Source organism: Ochlerotatus camptorhynchus, unplaced genomic scaffold, assembly GCF_037179485.1.
Source record: "Ochlerotatus camptorhynchus isolate MF236.1 unplaced genomic scaffold, CSIRO-AGI_Acam_v1.1 ptg000253l, whole genome shotgun sequence".
NCBI lineage: Eukaryota > Metazoa > Arthropoda > Insecta > Diptera > Culicidae > Ochlerotatus > Ochlerotatus camptorhynchus.
Genome location: NW_027040743.1, coordinates 615,902 through 633,111, shown reverse-complemented (window position 1 = coordinate 633,111; position 17,210 = coordinate 615,902). Strand labels below are relative to the sequence as shown.

General features: G+C 39.1%; 1 protein-coding gene across 4 annotated transcripts in view; it reads right to left on the bottom strand.

The window, feature by feature from the left end:
- LOC135704967 (uncharacterized) overlaps positions 1-17,210 on the bottom strand; it is a 307,390-nt gene that overhangs the window by 178,651 nt on the left and 111,529 nt on the right. For all 4 annotated transcript variants that reach the window (XR_010517817.1, XM_065226504.1, XM_065226506.1 and 1 more), the window contains exons 4-5: positions 6,656-7,561; positions 1,608-3,038 (exon numbers count right to left, since the gene is read on the bottom strand). Coding sequence is in view for 3 of the 4 variants with exons in the window: in XM_065226504.1 (XP_065082576.1) it covers positions 1,608-3,038; positions 6,656-7,561 (2,337 nt within the window). In the remaining variant the exon portion in view is untranslated. The remainder of the gene's footprint in view (positions 1-1,607; positions 3,039-6,655; positions 7,562-17,210) is intronic.

Genomic DNA, 17,210 nt, shown 5'->3' with positions numbered 1-17,210 from the left:
TGGAAGAAGTACTGATAACTGTGCAGGATGAGCTGGATGGGTTTTTTAAGCTTAAGTTATTATTATTCTGGTGTATGCGGAAGATATTTGAATGACTGCCAGCAGGTACTCCCACTCACTTGCTATAAAAAATAGTTTTTCCGAATTATGAAAACATTAGATGTTATAGTGATAATTAGTACTTGTTAGTTACAAGAAGGCGTCGGGAAGAGTGTGTTTACACAGATACATAAAACCTGTCAATATTGCTTTCAGTGCGTCACAATTAGCGATTGAACAAATCGTGAGCGCTCACTCTGAGTGAACGCTCGCGAATCATTAGATCGCTGATTGTGACGCTCTGAAAGCGAAATTGACAGGTTTTATAAGTCAAACACATACTGCACGACCTCTTCTTGTAAATTACAAGTACCAATTATCACTATAACATCTAATGTTTTCATATTTCGAAAAAAAAACAATTTTTTACAGCAAGTGAGTGGAAGTAACCCTGACTGCCAGAACTGGTTAGATTGCTACCAGTACGTTAGGACTACTTGAGTGAAGTTAATAATAATTAAGATTAAGTCTTCCTTGGAAATCAACATTGCTGGGCAGAACAAAACACCACCTTCATTACTACCATGGAGAATCGATCACAGATCGGCTACATCGTAAATTAACCACCCTTAAGCGATCAATGGATGTAGTAATTGCCTCAAGGAATATTCTGGATTTTTACTATACTAGATGATGCGATGGTTGCACCAACTACGGTGTATGGTACTCAAGCAAAGATCAAGAAATTTTTCCAAAGGCCAAGTGGAGCAAATTTTAGGACAGATAAAAGCGCTATATGATCCTAATTTTGATTCTCATGTGAACAAAGATCAATAAAAAAATGGATTAGGATACTTCAGCTGAGTTACCAGAGAACATATGTCGTAGACAGGATTGAATCTAACTGTAGATTACAAAATGTTGTATGTGGGAGACCCACGTTTACCTGTGGGCATACTATAGCTTAGAACATGTGGAGGTTCAAGATAATGCCTGTGAATTATTTGATCATCGTATAGAATAGAGAGGAACTTGAAAATTCAATTCAAGAGTTACATATATAGCCGATCTCAGATTTGGACCAAGAGTAGACATCTCAGTGCATGGTGAATGTGAAACAGTTAAATTTAGTTCAATAGAAAATTGAAAAGCCAAAGCATTGTCCAACAGATTAACATGAAGCGGCATGTGGTTTGAATTTTTCGAACCCCTTCACTTCGCTTCGAATTGGATGATTTTGGATGCCATCAAACTTTCGCTGAATCAGTATTGAGTTAATTTTGCTACGTTTCAAACGACATCCTGGATCTTGTTTGCCCAAAATGTAATCTTTTTTTTTCTGAAATAAGCAACTGGTGACAAATAAGACATTACAAGACTAGCAATATGGTAGTTACATCAGACATTTATTTCACTCCAATCCTGTCGATTACACAACATATACTCTGTGATTATCTACATTCGAGACAGGAAGTACAGCTTCTTCCCGCCTTCTCTTCACACAAACACCAAAACGGAATAGTCATTCACTTCACGAACACGGAACGAAACCACATCATTGCGCGTACCTTCCGTTTCACCTCGGCCCGTGGACTTTTGCCGTTGTAGGCTGCTTCTCCTGCTGCCGGTCGTGGTGGTGGTGGTGTTCTTGGCCGGATCATTATCATAATCAGATTCCTTGGGCGATTGATGGCATTCCTGAATGATGGTGCACAAGTCTGCCCGCACCGGATATTCGACGTGAGCTGAGTCGTAAAAATGGTCCATCGCCATCGGACTGGCCCTGTCATTCGGGATTTTATGACTTTCGAGCAAGCAGCCATCGTCGTCATCGTCATTGCCGGTGGCAGTATCTCCTAGTCCTGCTAGTTGAGTTGCAAATGAATTCACGTCCACCGATGACGGATCTGCACCATCAGTTATTCCTGCTATGCCAATACCAGTCTCAGCTCGGCCTCCAGTATCATCGTCGTCAACTTGTACTTCTGCCGCGGCTTCAACTACTGTTGGGGGGTGCCTATCATTGGAAGCCGACTCACGCTTTGGTGAATTTAAATGTGCGTCATTTCTCTTGCGGCTGCCATTGAAGGTTCTCGCTACCCGCTCGTTATAGCTGTCATCTTGACCATGGGTGGTGTTGTCAGGGGTAGTGGCATGCAGGTCCGCCAGCGCGAAACGTGGATCGATCATAAACAGTCCATGCTGGTGATAGACGTCCAGTGGATTCCAGTTGAAAATGGCAACGTTGGCGAAAATGTCCTCCTGATTGCGCCTCGTGCTCAAATAATTGTCTATCACGTCTTTGGAATCGTCAGCCGAGCGATGTTGGCTGTCGGACTCCAGCTGCTCTCGCTCTTCATTGGTATTCAAGGCACATTTTTCCTCTCGAAAGCTCTCATGGCCACTATTTTCTTGTCGCTTGGTGGTGCTGGCATCATCTTCTATGTCACCCTGCTTAGAAGGCAAACTTTTCTTCCCTAAAGCGGCATTCACTCCGCCCAACACTGAGTGGCGGCTTTGGGTTTCACCAACCACTTTCGTTCCACTATTGTCATCATCGTCAGCTAATAAATTAATTAAATTATCGTCATTTATCTCGACAATTTTTGCCTCCTCACGTACGGCGGCTAACGGGAAATCCTCGGCACAAGAAGTCGGCGAATGCCGCAGGACAAGTGTCTTTGAGAACGTCAGCAAATCATCGAGTACGGCATCAATCAGGGGAACGTTCTCGACCAAATCCGGCATCGATTGGGGTTGATGCTCGATTGCTGCAGCGAATTGATCGAAAATGTCCTGATGGTGGTTTTCGTCCTCTTCCTCGCCATCCCGGGTGGGACTTGGGTAGGGCGTCGGCACCCGTGGGGTTGGTGACCGATGGTGACCCGATGGGGACTGCGGTGCAGGTGGCGGTGGGGACATATTTCCATTCTCAAAGCGCACCCAGCGGCCGTAGGATATTGATGTTGGCCGTTGTGGTGGTTCGTTTCCGGCTGGAACTGAATTAGGCTCGATTAGATCGTGTGTTGGTGATACTGGTTCAGATTTTGGCTGCTATACTTTGTGGGGTAACTGATGGGATTGGGTGAAGAGTACGGGGAATGTTTAACGTCGATACGATTGATGGGGAAAACGTGAGGTTAAATATTCGAATTTGGGTGCATGAATGCTGGTGGTTAAGTTTGAAAACATTTTACTAAAAGGTGCTTCTATTTAATGCAGGATTGATTCCACTCGCTTCACTATAAAACATGTTTTGCGGAATTGTGAACTTATTTGAAGTTTTAATGATATTGTGTACTTGTAAGTTGCAAGAAGAGGTAATAAAGTATGTATTTGACACATAAAACCTGCCAATTTTGCTTTCAGAAATTCACATGCAGCGATTTTAAGATTCACGAATGTTCACTCAGAGTGAGTGAATAAAGTCGTTATAGAGCCCTTTGATAGAAAAGTTTATACTTAAAATTGAAAACTATCACAAAATCAAAAGCACGGTGTTCTGAGAAAAAGCGTAAAAAATTGCGCTATTTTGTGAAAATCTCCAGAGAATAAAAAAGTTTGTCACGAATCAGGGATACTCTGGAATTCATGATGGCAGCTCTATAATTCAAATGGTTTCAAAGATAATAATATTAAAAATTCGTTTAATTTTTTGAATCTTGAAATAGTTTTTTCTATGTATTTGTTTTTCTTAGATTTTAGATAGTTTTCCTCAAATTTGGGAATAAATTAATCATAGGTAAATGACATTCTTTCGGACAGCATATAAGGTTCAATTTACATTGATGCATTTTCGAAAAATTAAAGTGCAGTTTTTTTTGACGCATCATTTCAGATTGCAAAAAGCACGCGTCATTCTATTCTTTTTTTTCTATTTTACACAAAATGACGCAAGCTTTTTGCAATCTGAAATGATGCGTCGAAAATAACTGCATTTGAATTTTTCGAAAATGCATCAAAGTAAATTGAACCTTAAGGTTTTGATGCATCGCACGACTGATCAGAAAATTTCTCAAAATTCGATTAGATTCGATCCCAGTTGTACCCCAATCAGAGTACTTAATAAATGTTTAGCATTTTTTAACAGAATTTGTTTTTTATCTTAAGGACTGATAGAGTATCTAGGATTGGTGAATTTCACTTACTTTTTGGGGCAAGACTTTTTTTTTTGATTCTGGCGCTTTGAGAATATTTCGTGATCTCGCGTATGAAATAGGTTCAATATTATTGGACTTTAAAAACATTCAAGATCTTGGATTTAGAGAGCTATTCTTGAAGCTGTCCATAGGAAGTTTTAATCAAGAATCCGGATGTCTGCTAATTTTCAAAATTCTGGTATCTCAACGAATCTAAAAAAAATGTGGGTATTTATTTTTCGAAATTTTACTATTATTTTACTTGAATAACTTTGAGTAAAATGCCTTTCAATTTCGTTATAATTGTTTATCTTTTGTCTGATACGCTTATTTCGTTTACTACTTGTGGACTTCCTTAGTGCCAAGTACTCAAATACATTGAGCTCTTCATAGAAGGTTCCGTCAGGGGCAGTTGTGAGTCCATCGTCAATGTATTTAAAAAAAGGCTGAGATATTAGTAATTTATCCAAGCTGAGTTCCTCGAACCCATTTTAAAGCTGCAGGAAGTAGGATAAGATAAACAAAATAGCATGAGATTTTATGCCTAACGTCCATGATGCCTTATGCATTTATGACTTACGGTCATTATGCATCGGCATCGGTATGCCTAATTTATTTATGTCGTATGCAGTGTACGCGTTTTTTCCTATCTAAACATATTCATATCGTAAGGTATCTGAAATTTTTTCGAAACCCGGAATTCGATTTTTTGAGTGCTAAAATGATGGGATATATACATTTTCTACTGTAACTATATAGTGGAGAACAGTCCATAATACATCCCTGGGGTAAAATGGCCCCACGTGGTTTATTGTTGCTGTCTCATTAATAATTCTGTGATTTAAGTACCAGAATGCTTGTTAAAGTTCTGAAATAGCAATGCTAATTGTTAAATTCATGAATTGCCAATCGGAAAGGTATGAAAACAGCATGGGTCCATTTTACTCAAGGGGTACGTTGTAGACCATCCTACCATATCCAGATTGCATATTTTCTGATGCGTATTCGCAATCCGGAAGTTACCATTTTGTATGTTGATTGATAGTCTGTTAGTCATCTTGGTTCCAAAATGATGTTGGACTTCGATTCTCAGCCCACATCATTTATCAAGCATACTTCTTAGATACCTACATTGCATGATTTCAAATGCGTATTCACTTTTCGAAAGCCATCATCATGAATTCAGGTTCACCAGTTGGGCTTGCCATCTTAAACCCTTTACTAAGAGCATTTAAATCTTGCTCGGGACCAGCTATTAGGGTGGGGCTTATTTTTCAAAATCTTTTGGGGACACGTTTTCTCATGTGGAAAATGATTACTAGGGCCAAATGAACAGCGGCACTAGCCAGGAGGCCCGGGAAAATTGCCCCCTTTGCCCCCTCATCAAATCTGGCCCTGATTATACCGGAGCAAGTATCTCCGTTCTCCCCAATAAATAATCATTAAAACAACTAAAATTGCAGCAAATATGTAATTCGTAATTTAAATATATAATAACAAATTGTTTGTAAGAAAGTATGAACATACTAAGAGGCTAGTAACATACTTATAGAGGTGCTAACCTCTCAGTATGTTCAAACTTTCTTACAAATAATTAAATTGACTGTAAGTCGCTAAACCAAATGCAAACAGCGTGACATCACCTGCTGGCCTAAAATAACATATCACGCCGTCGACAATATTTTAATAGAAGCACACCTCTAAGTGAAACCTCTCTCTATTTTCTGAATATTTGAAAAGGTTTTTCCTGAAAAACCTACGTTTTTGAGAATTTGATTGAATGAAACTCAAATTTATGTTGGTTAAATCGATCATAAATTTTAACAATCTCAAATTTGAGTTTCATTCAATCAAATTCTCAAAAACGTAGGTTTTTCAGGAAAAAACTTTTCAAATATTCGGAAAATAGAGAGAGGTTTCACTCAGTCTGTTACTCCTAGATTTGGTAAATTGTTTGTCGATTTTCCTCATATTCCATCAGATTTTTGAGGAAAAGCGAGGCAATTTTTACTCACTCTATGAGTAACCTACGTTTTTGTGATCAAAAACCACGTACACTTTCCCACAATATGGAGACGCATTATTGTTTGTGCTCACTAAGTGTGTGGATAATTTCCCATTTCTGTGACTTCTAGTCAATACATAATATTCAATATCCAGGGTCGATATTGATTGTTATGTATTGCCTGGAATTCACTCCAAAAAGGAATAATGTTCGTACCATCCATCCATCAGTAAGCCAATTGGAAAAAAATAACGCATCAGCACGGACGCCCCCTCTGTCATCTGATGCGTCAAACGTCCCCATATGGACACCATTCTGTCAAATTCGAGTATTTTTCACCACGTTTTCCACGAACCCAACCGGCAAATGACAAGCGAATCGTAAAGTTTGCTCTGGCTTTGATTCGCTATGTGATAAGGTGACGGACAGCGTGTGATGGTGGTCTGTGATGGAACGGACAAAATCAACCTACCAATTCTCGGTGTGTCATCATAATTTTCCACCTGGTTTGCCTTTCGCTGCTGTGGCGATTTGGACGTTTCGCTTTCCGCCAGCCCGTCGACCTCTTTCAACGTTTCACTGCTGGTCACCGAACAGCGGTGCTGGCATTCGAGGCATAAGGTGCTTGCCGTACTGGTGCTGCTGCTGCCATCTGATGTCCCACTTGGTGACCGTTTCTTACACGGCCTGTGATGGCAGCAGCAATTTTGGCGCTTGTGAAAATCACCACCCCACAGGTCGAATCGCTGAAATTCCTCCGACCGTGCATCGTATGGGCCGAAAATATACTCTCCGTCGGTGAAACTGATGTACCGGGTGCTATTTTTGGATTCCGGAGGTGGTGGGGACGGCGGTGCCGGATCACCGGTAGTGAAGTTGCTGCATTTAGGAGACGAATGACGCTCGGCGCCCAGAAATGCGTCGATTGATTTGTGCAGCGGATCGAAATTTTGCACTCCGCTGGCCGCCCGGTGGAATCTGTTGACCATCAGACTGTCGCTGGTGCCTCGAGGGTCAACACTAACCGTGGTGTCACTCCGTAGTTTTCTACGCAGCTGTTGTTGCTGTTGGTCATCGCTTGAATTACATGCAATATTTACATTTTCGCTCAAAAATTTATCATCCGTTAAATTTGTTTTAAAATAATCATCAGTACGGCGCATTTGCTGGTAGTGGCTGGTGTCAGTCGCTGCAGCACGATTATCGTCCCATCGTTCGAAAGTGGGACAAACATCAGCAGTGCTTGATGGCGATGGGACCGTTGAAGTTGAATCCTGACGACAGCTTTGGGATATTGTCGGATTGTCGGCCTTGCATGGTGTGCTGCATTGCTGGGCACTGGTGGTGGACGTTGGGTTGCGGTTATCGCAGATTTGCGCTGTAATGGGGCAATTTCAGTTTAATTGAAATGGTGATAGCCCGAACGGTTGGATTTCCGGCAAACGGACAACAATAACACAGACGGAAAACTGACATCAAATTGGGTAATGGGAGTTGTTTCCCTTCGCTAGATGGATGCAGATATAGTTTTGGTTGAGTGGTGCTTCGTATTTGTAAAAGCTCGTTACTGAATAATTCGGTTTCGTTTATCCTGATCATTCAGCTGGTCAAATATCAGCTTCAAAATGTTGCTAAATAGTCCAGAACCAAGAATTGAGAACTGACCCGGTGTATTAATTTATCTTATAAGCTGGGAGTTCTGGCACGACACATTGGAAGATATACATGGTCTAGCTAGAGTCAGTTTCTTCGCATCGGTGATTGACACTTACACGGAGAAACAGTAACTAAGAGTAAGGAAGAAGGTAAGATTGATATGGGTGTAATAAAATATCCTTGCAGATGAATACGAAAGCTTTCTGAACGTGCATCTTTCAACGATGTAAATTTATTAAATTAAAAATCTGGACCTTTGTATGAATGCTTGAAGTTGGGAATCCCTTACAAATAGAGAAGAAGGTTTTAAGATTAAGATAAGGTTCATCGATAAATATTTCCAACAATTAATTTTATCCCAAATAAATGAGTCAGGAGGACATTCTAAACTGATATAATTGATAGGGAATAGGTGACTAATAATGTTCTATTTCCGAATTTATTCATAGAAACACTGTGATGGACACTTTTCCTGTAACCTAGTAAGTAAATGAACATTTCAAAAATGGTTATCTGAGGCATCACTTCCGATTGGAAGAAAATTTCGTCGTTTTGTGTTATGTCGCACAAATGAAAAACATCGACGAGAGTTTTCTGCAATCTCATACTCACTAGGTCACATTCACCTAAGTGCTATCAATCCTACTTTCCTTGAGAAAAAAGTGATTTTCGTCTGGTTTTAGGTTATTCATTACAGGGGAAACTGCTTCAATTTGATCAAATGGCAAAGTGTGGGTGAATCAGTTCGTACAAACAATTGAAAAGAGCCTATCAAATTTTCCACTCAAAACTTGTAATGGCCTTTTCGCTTGATTCGAAGCTCGCCAATGCAAACCAATAACATCAACGACTGGGGAAATTTCCCCCCTTTTCGATAGTTTTGTTGGTTTGTGTAGGCGAGCATAAGTTTGTACGAAAAGTTATTGTTGGACGTGAAATATAAATAAATCCCTTTGGGCATAACATATAATAAGGTGAACCTCTGCCGCCTAGATTTCGTTCTTTTTTGTGTATTAATTTATTTATACAGGCTCAATCGAACAAACTTCACAGAGCCAAGCTATCACTTACGTTTTACATAATTAATGTCTTAAATCTAGAGTTAAAGAAATTGAACCGATTACACGCGGTCGTCTCGAGTAGATTTCTTTCTGATAAATCTCATAATCACTTCGAAACTTCAAGAACACTAATATCCGATCTGAAACATGTAAAAAGGAATCCGTTGCGTAGCTTTTGCAGTATGCCATCCAGCCCAGTATTCTCTTAACCCTCCAGCGCCCATTGTAAAAAAAAAAAAAAAACGATGAAATTGGTTGAAAATAAATGCTACATTTATGTACTTTAATTTGCTTTGGTGTGGACCGGATTGGATCTGAGTGGTATTCTTAAGTCGGCTCCAGCCAAAAGAGTAAATTTCTTTTATGGTTTTTTTTTATTTAGACGCATTTTAGTGGTCCTAATAACCTCATAAATAGCATGGTATGAATAGAAATGAGTTTACTATTACGGTTTCCTTATGGGCGCTGGAGGGTCAGTTCGTTTGTCATATGAGCTAATGAATTGTTTTCTAAAATTAGCATTCTGAAACTGTGAGATTTGGAATATCTTATACATGAAAGAAGGTAAAAAGTGGAATCTTCAAAATTAATAAATGATTTACGGAAGCTAGAAGCACAATAATGGACAAATAATCGTATGAACAAATCGTCGAATAGAGCAAATTTCATTCTAACTTTTGTCATTTCATGTTTCATTCGACCTTTTGTCCAGGTCATTAATAACCTGGAACTTAGTAAATTTTTCAAGTTTTGTTAATCATGGGACTTGTAAAAGTTATGAAGTATTCTATGAATTGGAAACTAATTTAAGACCTGGAGTTTTACTAAATCTAGTTGATTCTGGGACTGATTCCAGGAATTAAAAATTAGTATATCTGGTATTTAATGATTTTTTTTATAGAGATTCATTGAGCTACATTTTTTTTTATAATAGACCCAACACACCAAGATCAATCATGACTTGTCCGGATATGATATTTAAACTCGTGACTTTGGCGTAAGAGGTATGGATATTTACCAGTACGCCGGGGCCATCAACCTTGAATATTAAAGTTTCTGGGTCTTTAATTATTACATTAAAAATTCTGGGTATAAGAAAAATTTCGATCTAACCTTAAGATAATTTCAGATATTCTTTGTTTATATATGTGCTCAAGGCCTCATCAAGTGGTATTTTTTCAATTCATTTATATGGAAGGCTCAATCTCGTTAGCTGTACGGGGCCATTATTTCATTGTTTGTAGTTTACTACTACGTCTATTATGGGTGGACTGATTACTCACGGTTCATTTGAGGTTTGAATTGGTAACATTTTTGAAGGAAGGATCAGGTTAGGAGCGGGGCCTCCCTTAGCTCAGTCGGTAAAGGTGCAGCTACAAAGCAAGACCATGCTGGAGATGGCTGGGTTCGATTCCCGGTCCGGTCTAGGAATTTTTCGGGTTGGAAAATTTCTTGACTTCCCTGGGCATAGAGTAAGATTGTACTTGCCACACAATTATACCAATGCAAAAATGGTACAGGCATCGAAAGCACTCAATTAATAACTGTGAAAGTGCATCTAGAACACTAAGTTAAGAGCACACAATAAGCTAATATGCGATATGCAATAAGCTTGAAATGCGAAGAAGAAGAATCAGGTTAGGAGCATGGAAATGGGGTATCGTTGTCTCATCAGAGAGTGGTCACTAGTACTATAGCGGTCCGGTGTTTGAGCGGCTGTCGATGGTGGTGACAAGGCAAACCCAAACTAATGAAAGGAAGAAAACACAGAGGCAATAAATTCTTATACTAGACATTTGAAGGGACACATAAATCGACTGCATATAGCAGAGACCTCGAGTACTCAACACGTCTCTGATAGGAATATCGTGTTGCCTTCCTTGGTCCTCAAGGGTATTCAAAAGGTGCTCTCTGGCGGTGTCTTTATCCGCACTTTTCCCATTGATCGATGTCATCGTAACCGTTTATTCAGTGCAGATGCGCATCTAGCGAGTAGTGGTTAAGTCACATAAGTCAAACGTCTACTCATCACGCGGATGAAGTTACGACTTTCGTTCAAACCTTTAAACCACACTCTTGAATAAACAGCAAGTGGTAGGGAAAATGACGGCTTCGGCATGGCAGACTATTTTCGGCAACCCAAATTGAATCGCTAATTTCATTGGATTTTCTCACGTAAACACTTCTCTGAATGCATTCAAACAATTCTTTAGGCTTTCAGCTTCAATTTGAATAAGTTTTTACCACTGAGAAAAAGCAATCTAGCAGGGTTTTCCTGAAATGAAACACACGCACTACAAAATGCTGCTGATTTCAAGTTGACGATGAAAGCACAGCTGTTTTACACGCAGCTCAAATAGAAAGGTTGGCGAATAAAAAGGTGTTGCCCACAATAGTCGACCGGAAGGAATTCAACTTTGAGATCTGTGTTAGGGAAATCGCTTTACGGTGATAATTTTAACTATCATAGCAGCAGTTGCACATTCGTGCAATTTTCATAAGTTACATTTTGAAAAATGATGCAGTCTTAAATTTAGCAGATGCGTAGGAATATTTCTGATCGATTGGTGATAAAATTATCGAAATTGGTCCAGGGACAGCTGAGTTATTAACGTTCAAAATCTTTCATAATTGTTGTTCCATTTTTGGTTTTCACAAAGTGTACCCCCATATAGAAATCACAGACGTAGTCCTACGTCAAAATTACAAGAATAAGTGGATTAGCGAATTAGTATGGAAACGCTCATTAGTGTTGTTCCAATTATTCGCACACTGGAGGAACACTGTACATGTTAACTATTAAATATTGTCTAAACTCTTATCCATTTTGAATATGTACCTCGTTCTTCTAATTTGATTTCTAATTTTTTTTTACAAGTCATAAGCATCGTGTATCACCTTGTTCCATTAGACTCCACACAACGCAATTCAAATGAGTTTCATGCTCCATCACGAGTCCATGCATTTGTATTATAAACCCAAACAATGCTCAAGCAACCGCAAACATAATCCTTCAGAAAATTCGAACACTTCATTTCGAGGCTCCTCTCTGTTCCCATCGAGGAAAATCCAGCTGGACTCGTTCGCCACTGTTTCCCCATTGGGAGGTGTCGTTGCAAATTAAAATCAACACATTTCCGAGTAATTTAGCGAATAAAAATAAGAGAAATTTAACACAGTACAATCCCCCTCACCCCAACACATCAGGCACTCGCAGGAGATGAATAAGAGGAAAAGAGTTTGCATTATTTTAATTACAATCGCCACTCTCCGAAATGGTGAATTGAAGTGCATCGCCGACCACCGTTCATCCTGTCCCCACTGCTGGCCTTCGGACGGATTATTGTCCCCTCACACAAGCGAAGCCCGGTCGGTCAGAGTTGAGCCCAGTGTTTACTCGCTGTGGCAATTGAGAGGCGGTTTTTTTATGAGCTCGCACCTCACCGCGTCACCATCGCAGTGAATCGCATCAGACCGGGTTCGGTTGTTAGGTACCCACTCTGGTCGGTTTTAATTTCTCTGAAGTACTGAAGTGGGCATTCGAGGGGATCCGGGTTCTTTTTTTTCCCTTCCTTGTTTGCAAAAAATCCATTTCAGTGTTATTTTTCACTATTACCAGCCCTGGATAGTGATTTATTTGCCGGCAAACTTTTGCATCATCCGCGATGTCGGTGCTTTTCCCCTTTCCACAATTCCTTCTATGGTAATAAAATTTCTGGTGCAAATTTTTCAGCGTGTAGTTCAGTGCAAAGAACAAACAGTATGGGGAATAGCTTTTTAACGAACAATATTCTGATTCAGCCAGGCTCGGAAATGGAGAACGAGAGATCTCACTAATGGTTCAGTCACTGCAGGACCCGGTTTTAATTTTTTGAAGTTGTGATAAAACTTCTTTTTTTTTACTGGTGTGATTCTGTGAAATTCCTGATTGCATTTTCAATCAACGATGATGATACTTTTGAATTGCCAATGCAATTGTAGCAGCAGTACGGAATACTCAATGCAATTTATCTAGTGGAGAAACAGAAATTGGTGCATAAGAGGTTGTTAATGAATAGGAATATTTTATTTTTTAGGAGTGCTGATGCAACATCCCGGGTGTAGGTGCATAGTAAAATCATTTCAAATTGATATCAAATATTGCGATCATATCTTATTGTTATTTGTATTTTGCTTAATAAATCAAGTTAATAACATACAAACAACATTTTTGGGATAACATAATTTGCTATTTTCATTATATTTTGAAAACATACAAAAATCATAATTAAAAGTTATCAAAATTATGATATGATAACAGAACGAGTTATTAGTTTGTTTTTGATATGATTTATTGAACAACAAACCAATCGCTTAATGATATATAAAAGTAAGTTTTAATATTATTTTGCTCTGCACCTCTACCCAGAACCTCCCCGGGATAAACAGAAACTAGATTCGGTTAATTCATAGAATTAAATAAAAAAATGCCAGCATAAACTACATGCAATCAATTAGAATCACTGAAAATATAATAATATTTTGTACACTGACTACAATATCTCATTCATAACAAATCGATATATTTTTGAACGCAAATCACCCTTTTATGCAAAGTTCAAGTGGCATCCGTGTCAAGATTTGTTATTGTCATTGAAAGACTTCACGTGATATTGGCATCGCCACTGGAAGTATTAACCTTCGTCAAAATCTCGTTAATTTTTCGTCAATGGCACAGATTCATTTGGTAACGAAAAGTGTAAATCCGTGCATTCTGTGGCTCATTATTGTTATGCAGGCAGTTAAGGACGTAGATGCTTGTTCACTTTAACGGCTCTATGGATTTGTGTATGCCTAATTCGTTTAATTTCGTTGCAAATTTAGCTAATAACAAAAACTACACATGTTCGCCACTGACAGGATGGTCATAGCCAATCGACATGGTTTCCATTGAATATGACTTTTAGCTCGAATGAGTGACCAAAGCTGTTTTGGGAAGAGTAGGCTGTGCGTCCATACGGCCGTGACGTTTGTTTTCTTTGTCGCGTTTGAAAATTTGGAAAAATTTAAAATTAATAATTCATGTGAAATAGTGTTTCTTAATTGGAGCACATTTTCAGCGATTCGAAATTCCAGTGATGACCTTTGTTATATTTATACTTGGGTGCTGATCCGGTCAACAACTACCATAGATGGACCTGGATTCAATTGCCCGGTTCTGGGTCGCCACCAAAGCCGAGATTCAAGAAGTTATTTTTACGAGCAGCTCAATTCCTGGCGCAAATGGCCAATCATCAGCAACGGAAGATTTTCCTTTTGGAAAACAGCGAGTGCACGTACATCGACGGTCTACAGGACCTACAATATCCCCAGCTTGTTCCTGGGGCTGCTGTCAAGCCAGCAAACCCCCAACGTCCCATCGTTCAGTGCGATCATGTTGCAAAGGTAGGACTTTCAAGTGCCAGAGAGAAGCTTACAGCTGACAAACGTCAAATGGAAATCGGGAATTCGGTTAACATTGTAGGCATTTGGTGAGATCCTTCCATTACACTGTATTTTATATAGCATTCATTACATTGCATATTACTGTTACATTCACTCATAACTTATCTCGGAGCGTTTGGTACGGTATGTTCACGCATCCATCCACCCCTGAAGATTCACGAAATGCATCGCTGTTTAGATATACCATGCCAGCACCATATTTGACGCGTTACTAATGATGACGCACTCGTCTATTTTGACAAGATATTTTTTAAAACCTTGTAACACCATCGTCCCCTTAGAGCACTGAAACTAATATTTGCAGAAGTAACATTTCAAAAATAATTATTTAAAATAGCCGAACATTATGGAGTGCTTTGATTTAGGAACTGCTTCGAATATTGGCCTCCATGGTTTATTTGAACTCGAATCTTTCACATAATCATTTTTGCGAAAATGCAACGCAGTAGGCCTGGCCGTTTTGATGTTTGTGTCATATCTCAGATATGCTGCAAACATCAATGTTGACAAGAAAAATGATCTGGCCTTATCTAACCTAATGATTTTTCAGGATGCTTTCTTGTACTGGCTGCGATTGTATTAGATTAGATTAGATTAGAATGAGCGACCAAAGCTGTTTTGTCAATACTGCCGTGTAAGATGGAGCTTTTGCAGTACTCTGTGGCACATGCGTTCTGATTTATATTTTTGTCTATGAACGGTACACCCGAGCAAGAACGAATCGATACCTAAAATTGGTACGGATTAACCTGACATAAGAACAAGGGGTAAGTCACTCAGCACATTGTGCCGGAATTATATTCTACACAGCTTGGGCACATCCATCGGCATATTTTCGGCATACCTTCGGCACAATATCGTAGGCATTAGATTGTTGTAAATAAAATGGGAGCACTGCTGGACAACTGTCATTGAAGTTGTTCAGAACATTGACTGTATGTTCAGGAACATCTTCTAATTGAATATACCAGAGGAACTCAGACCAGCAGTTCACTTAAAGATCTAAATACGAAATGTAGGTTCTAGAGTGGACTCAAGAGGAAGAAGCAGTTAATCGGACCTCATTAGTACCCTTAGTTTAAATAATGCTGCAAATCACAAAAAACTAGCTAAAGAAGTTTATTCATCACCCTCTTTAGTCGGTCTCTAACAAAACCGGTTCCAACTCTTTCCGGCCGAAAGGCTAGATTTCTGGTCTGCCTTTGAGGGCATTATAAAACACTAAAACACAGGACTTTTATTACCCTATAGATCACAAAACACCGAAAGTTTACACACTCGCCACTTCCAATTTATCCTTGCGATTTCAAACCAAAACATTCTACGTGTCAGAAATACCGGATTGTTGGGATGGGTATTTTACAAACAATCGCAGCTTGCTCTATGACCGGCACAATTGGCATACTTGCGGCACACTGACAAAAAAGATGACCCAAGATTGGTGTGCGGAGTGACCTACCTTGCATTAGAGGTAAAATACCAAAGAATAAACATTCTTTGATATTTTATGTAAGCATAGGTCATGTCCATCTAAACAACTCTACCCAAGACGGGACCTTCTAAATAGACCATAGGTAAGTTAGGACAAACAATTCAAAATTAATGTCACACTAGCTGAATTCTATACGATGATATAGGTCTTTTCCATCTGAAAAACTTTGCCCGATACGGGAACGTTGTATCTAGTCAAGATGTTAAGTTAGGGAAAACAATTCAAAATAAAAAAAATCACACTAGCGCATCCTGGTGAGTGAATTCTGAACCAAACACTTTACCTTAGAATAGATCTTGTCCATTTGAACAACTTTACCCTAGACGGAAACCTTCTATCTAGTCCATATGTAAAGTGAGGGCAAACAATGAAAAATTAATGTCACACTAGCATAGCGCCACCTGGTGAGTTAGTTCTGAGCTGAACCGTTTACCATAATATAGTTCTTGTCCATCTGAACAATTTTGCCCAAGACGGGAATCTTCTATCTAGTCAAGATGTTAAGTTAGGGAAAACAATTCAAAATTAATGTCTGGTTAGTGAATTCTGAACTAAACTCTGTTCCTTAAGATAGGTTCTGTCCCTCTGAACAACTTTGCTGAAGACGGGAACCATCCATATGAGCAAGATCTGTAGATAGCGTTATATAATGCGTATATAAGATTGCGCAACTTGATCCTTTTCGATTTAGCGCCATCTTGTGAGTAAATTCTGTCACACACTATCCATATTTCTGAAGAATTGCAATTTGAATTTGGCGTCAAATTAACCCCAGGGTAAAGACAACGTAAGTATTGTAATAAATTTCATCCAATAAATATGTTATTAATGTTTTTGGTACAGATTTTTTCAGTAAAATCCATTGACAAATAAAAAAGTTACAGCCTTTCAAAGTGGCCTTGGGTCAAATGGACCCAAGGTACAGACAAAAATTAGCCAATTAGCGAACAATTTTGATCTTCAAGGAAGTAAGTAATTGTAGTAACAATTCAAGAGGAGGCTGCAATAATCCTAGGGAAGACTGTAGGCGCCCCCCGTAGTGACACCAATGATAATTTTCATGAATAAATAATTGAAAACGAAAAAATGATCGAAAATAAATCCTTCAACATGTTAGCTCACAGTTGACGGAGTCAGAGCCGGTAGACAAGTTTTTTCGATGAGTCGGAGCCAGGCAATAGTTTTTATTTGATTTATGAAATTATTATGCTTGATATTGCGAGACTATTCACAACATATAAAAATGCAGCTAAGAGTTGACTCGACACATTCCGTTGATTATTATTATTATTATTTAGCTTTATTTAGGAGGCTTTCAGCCTTAGGCTGGTTCG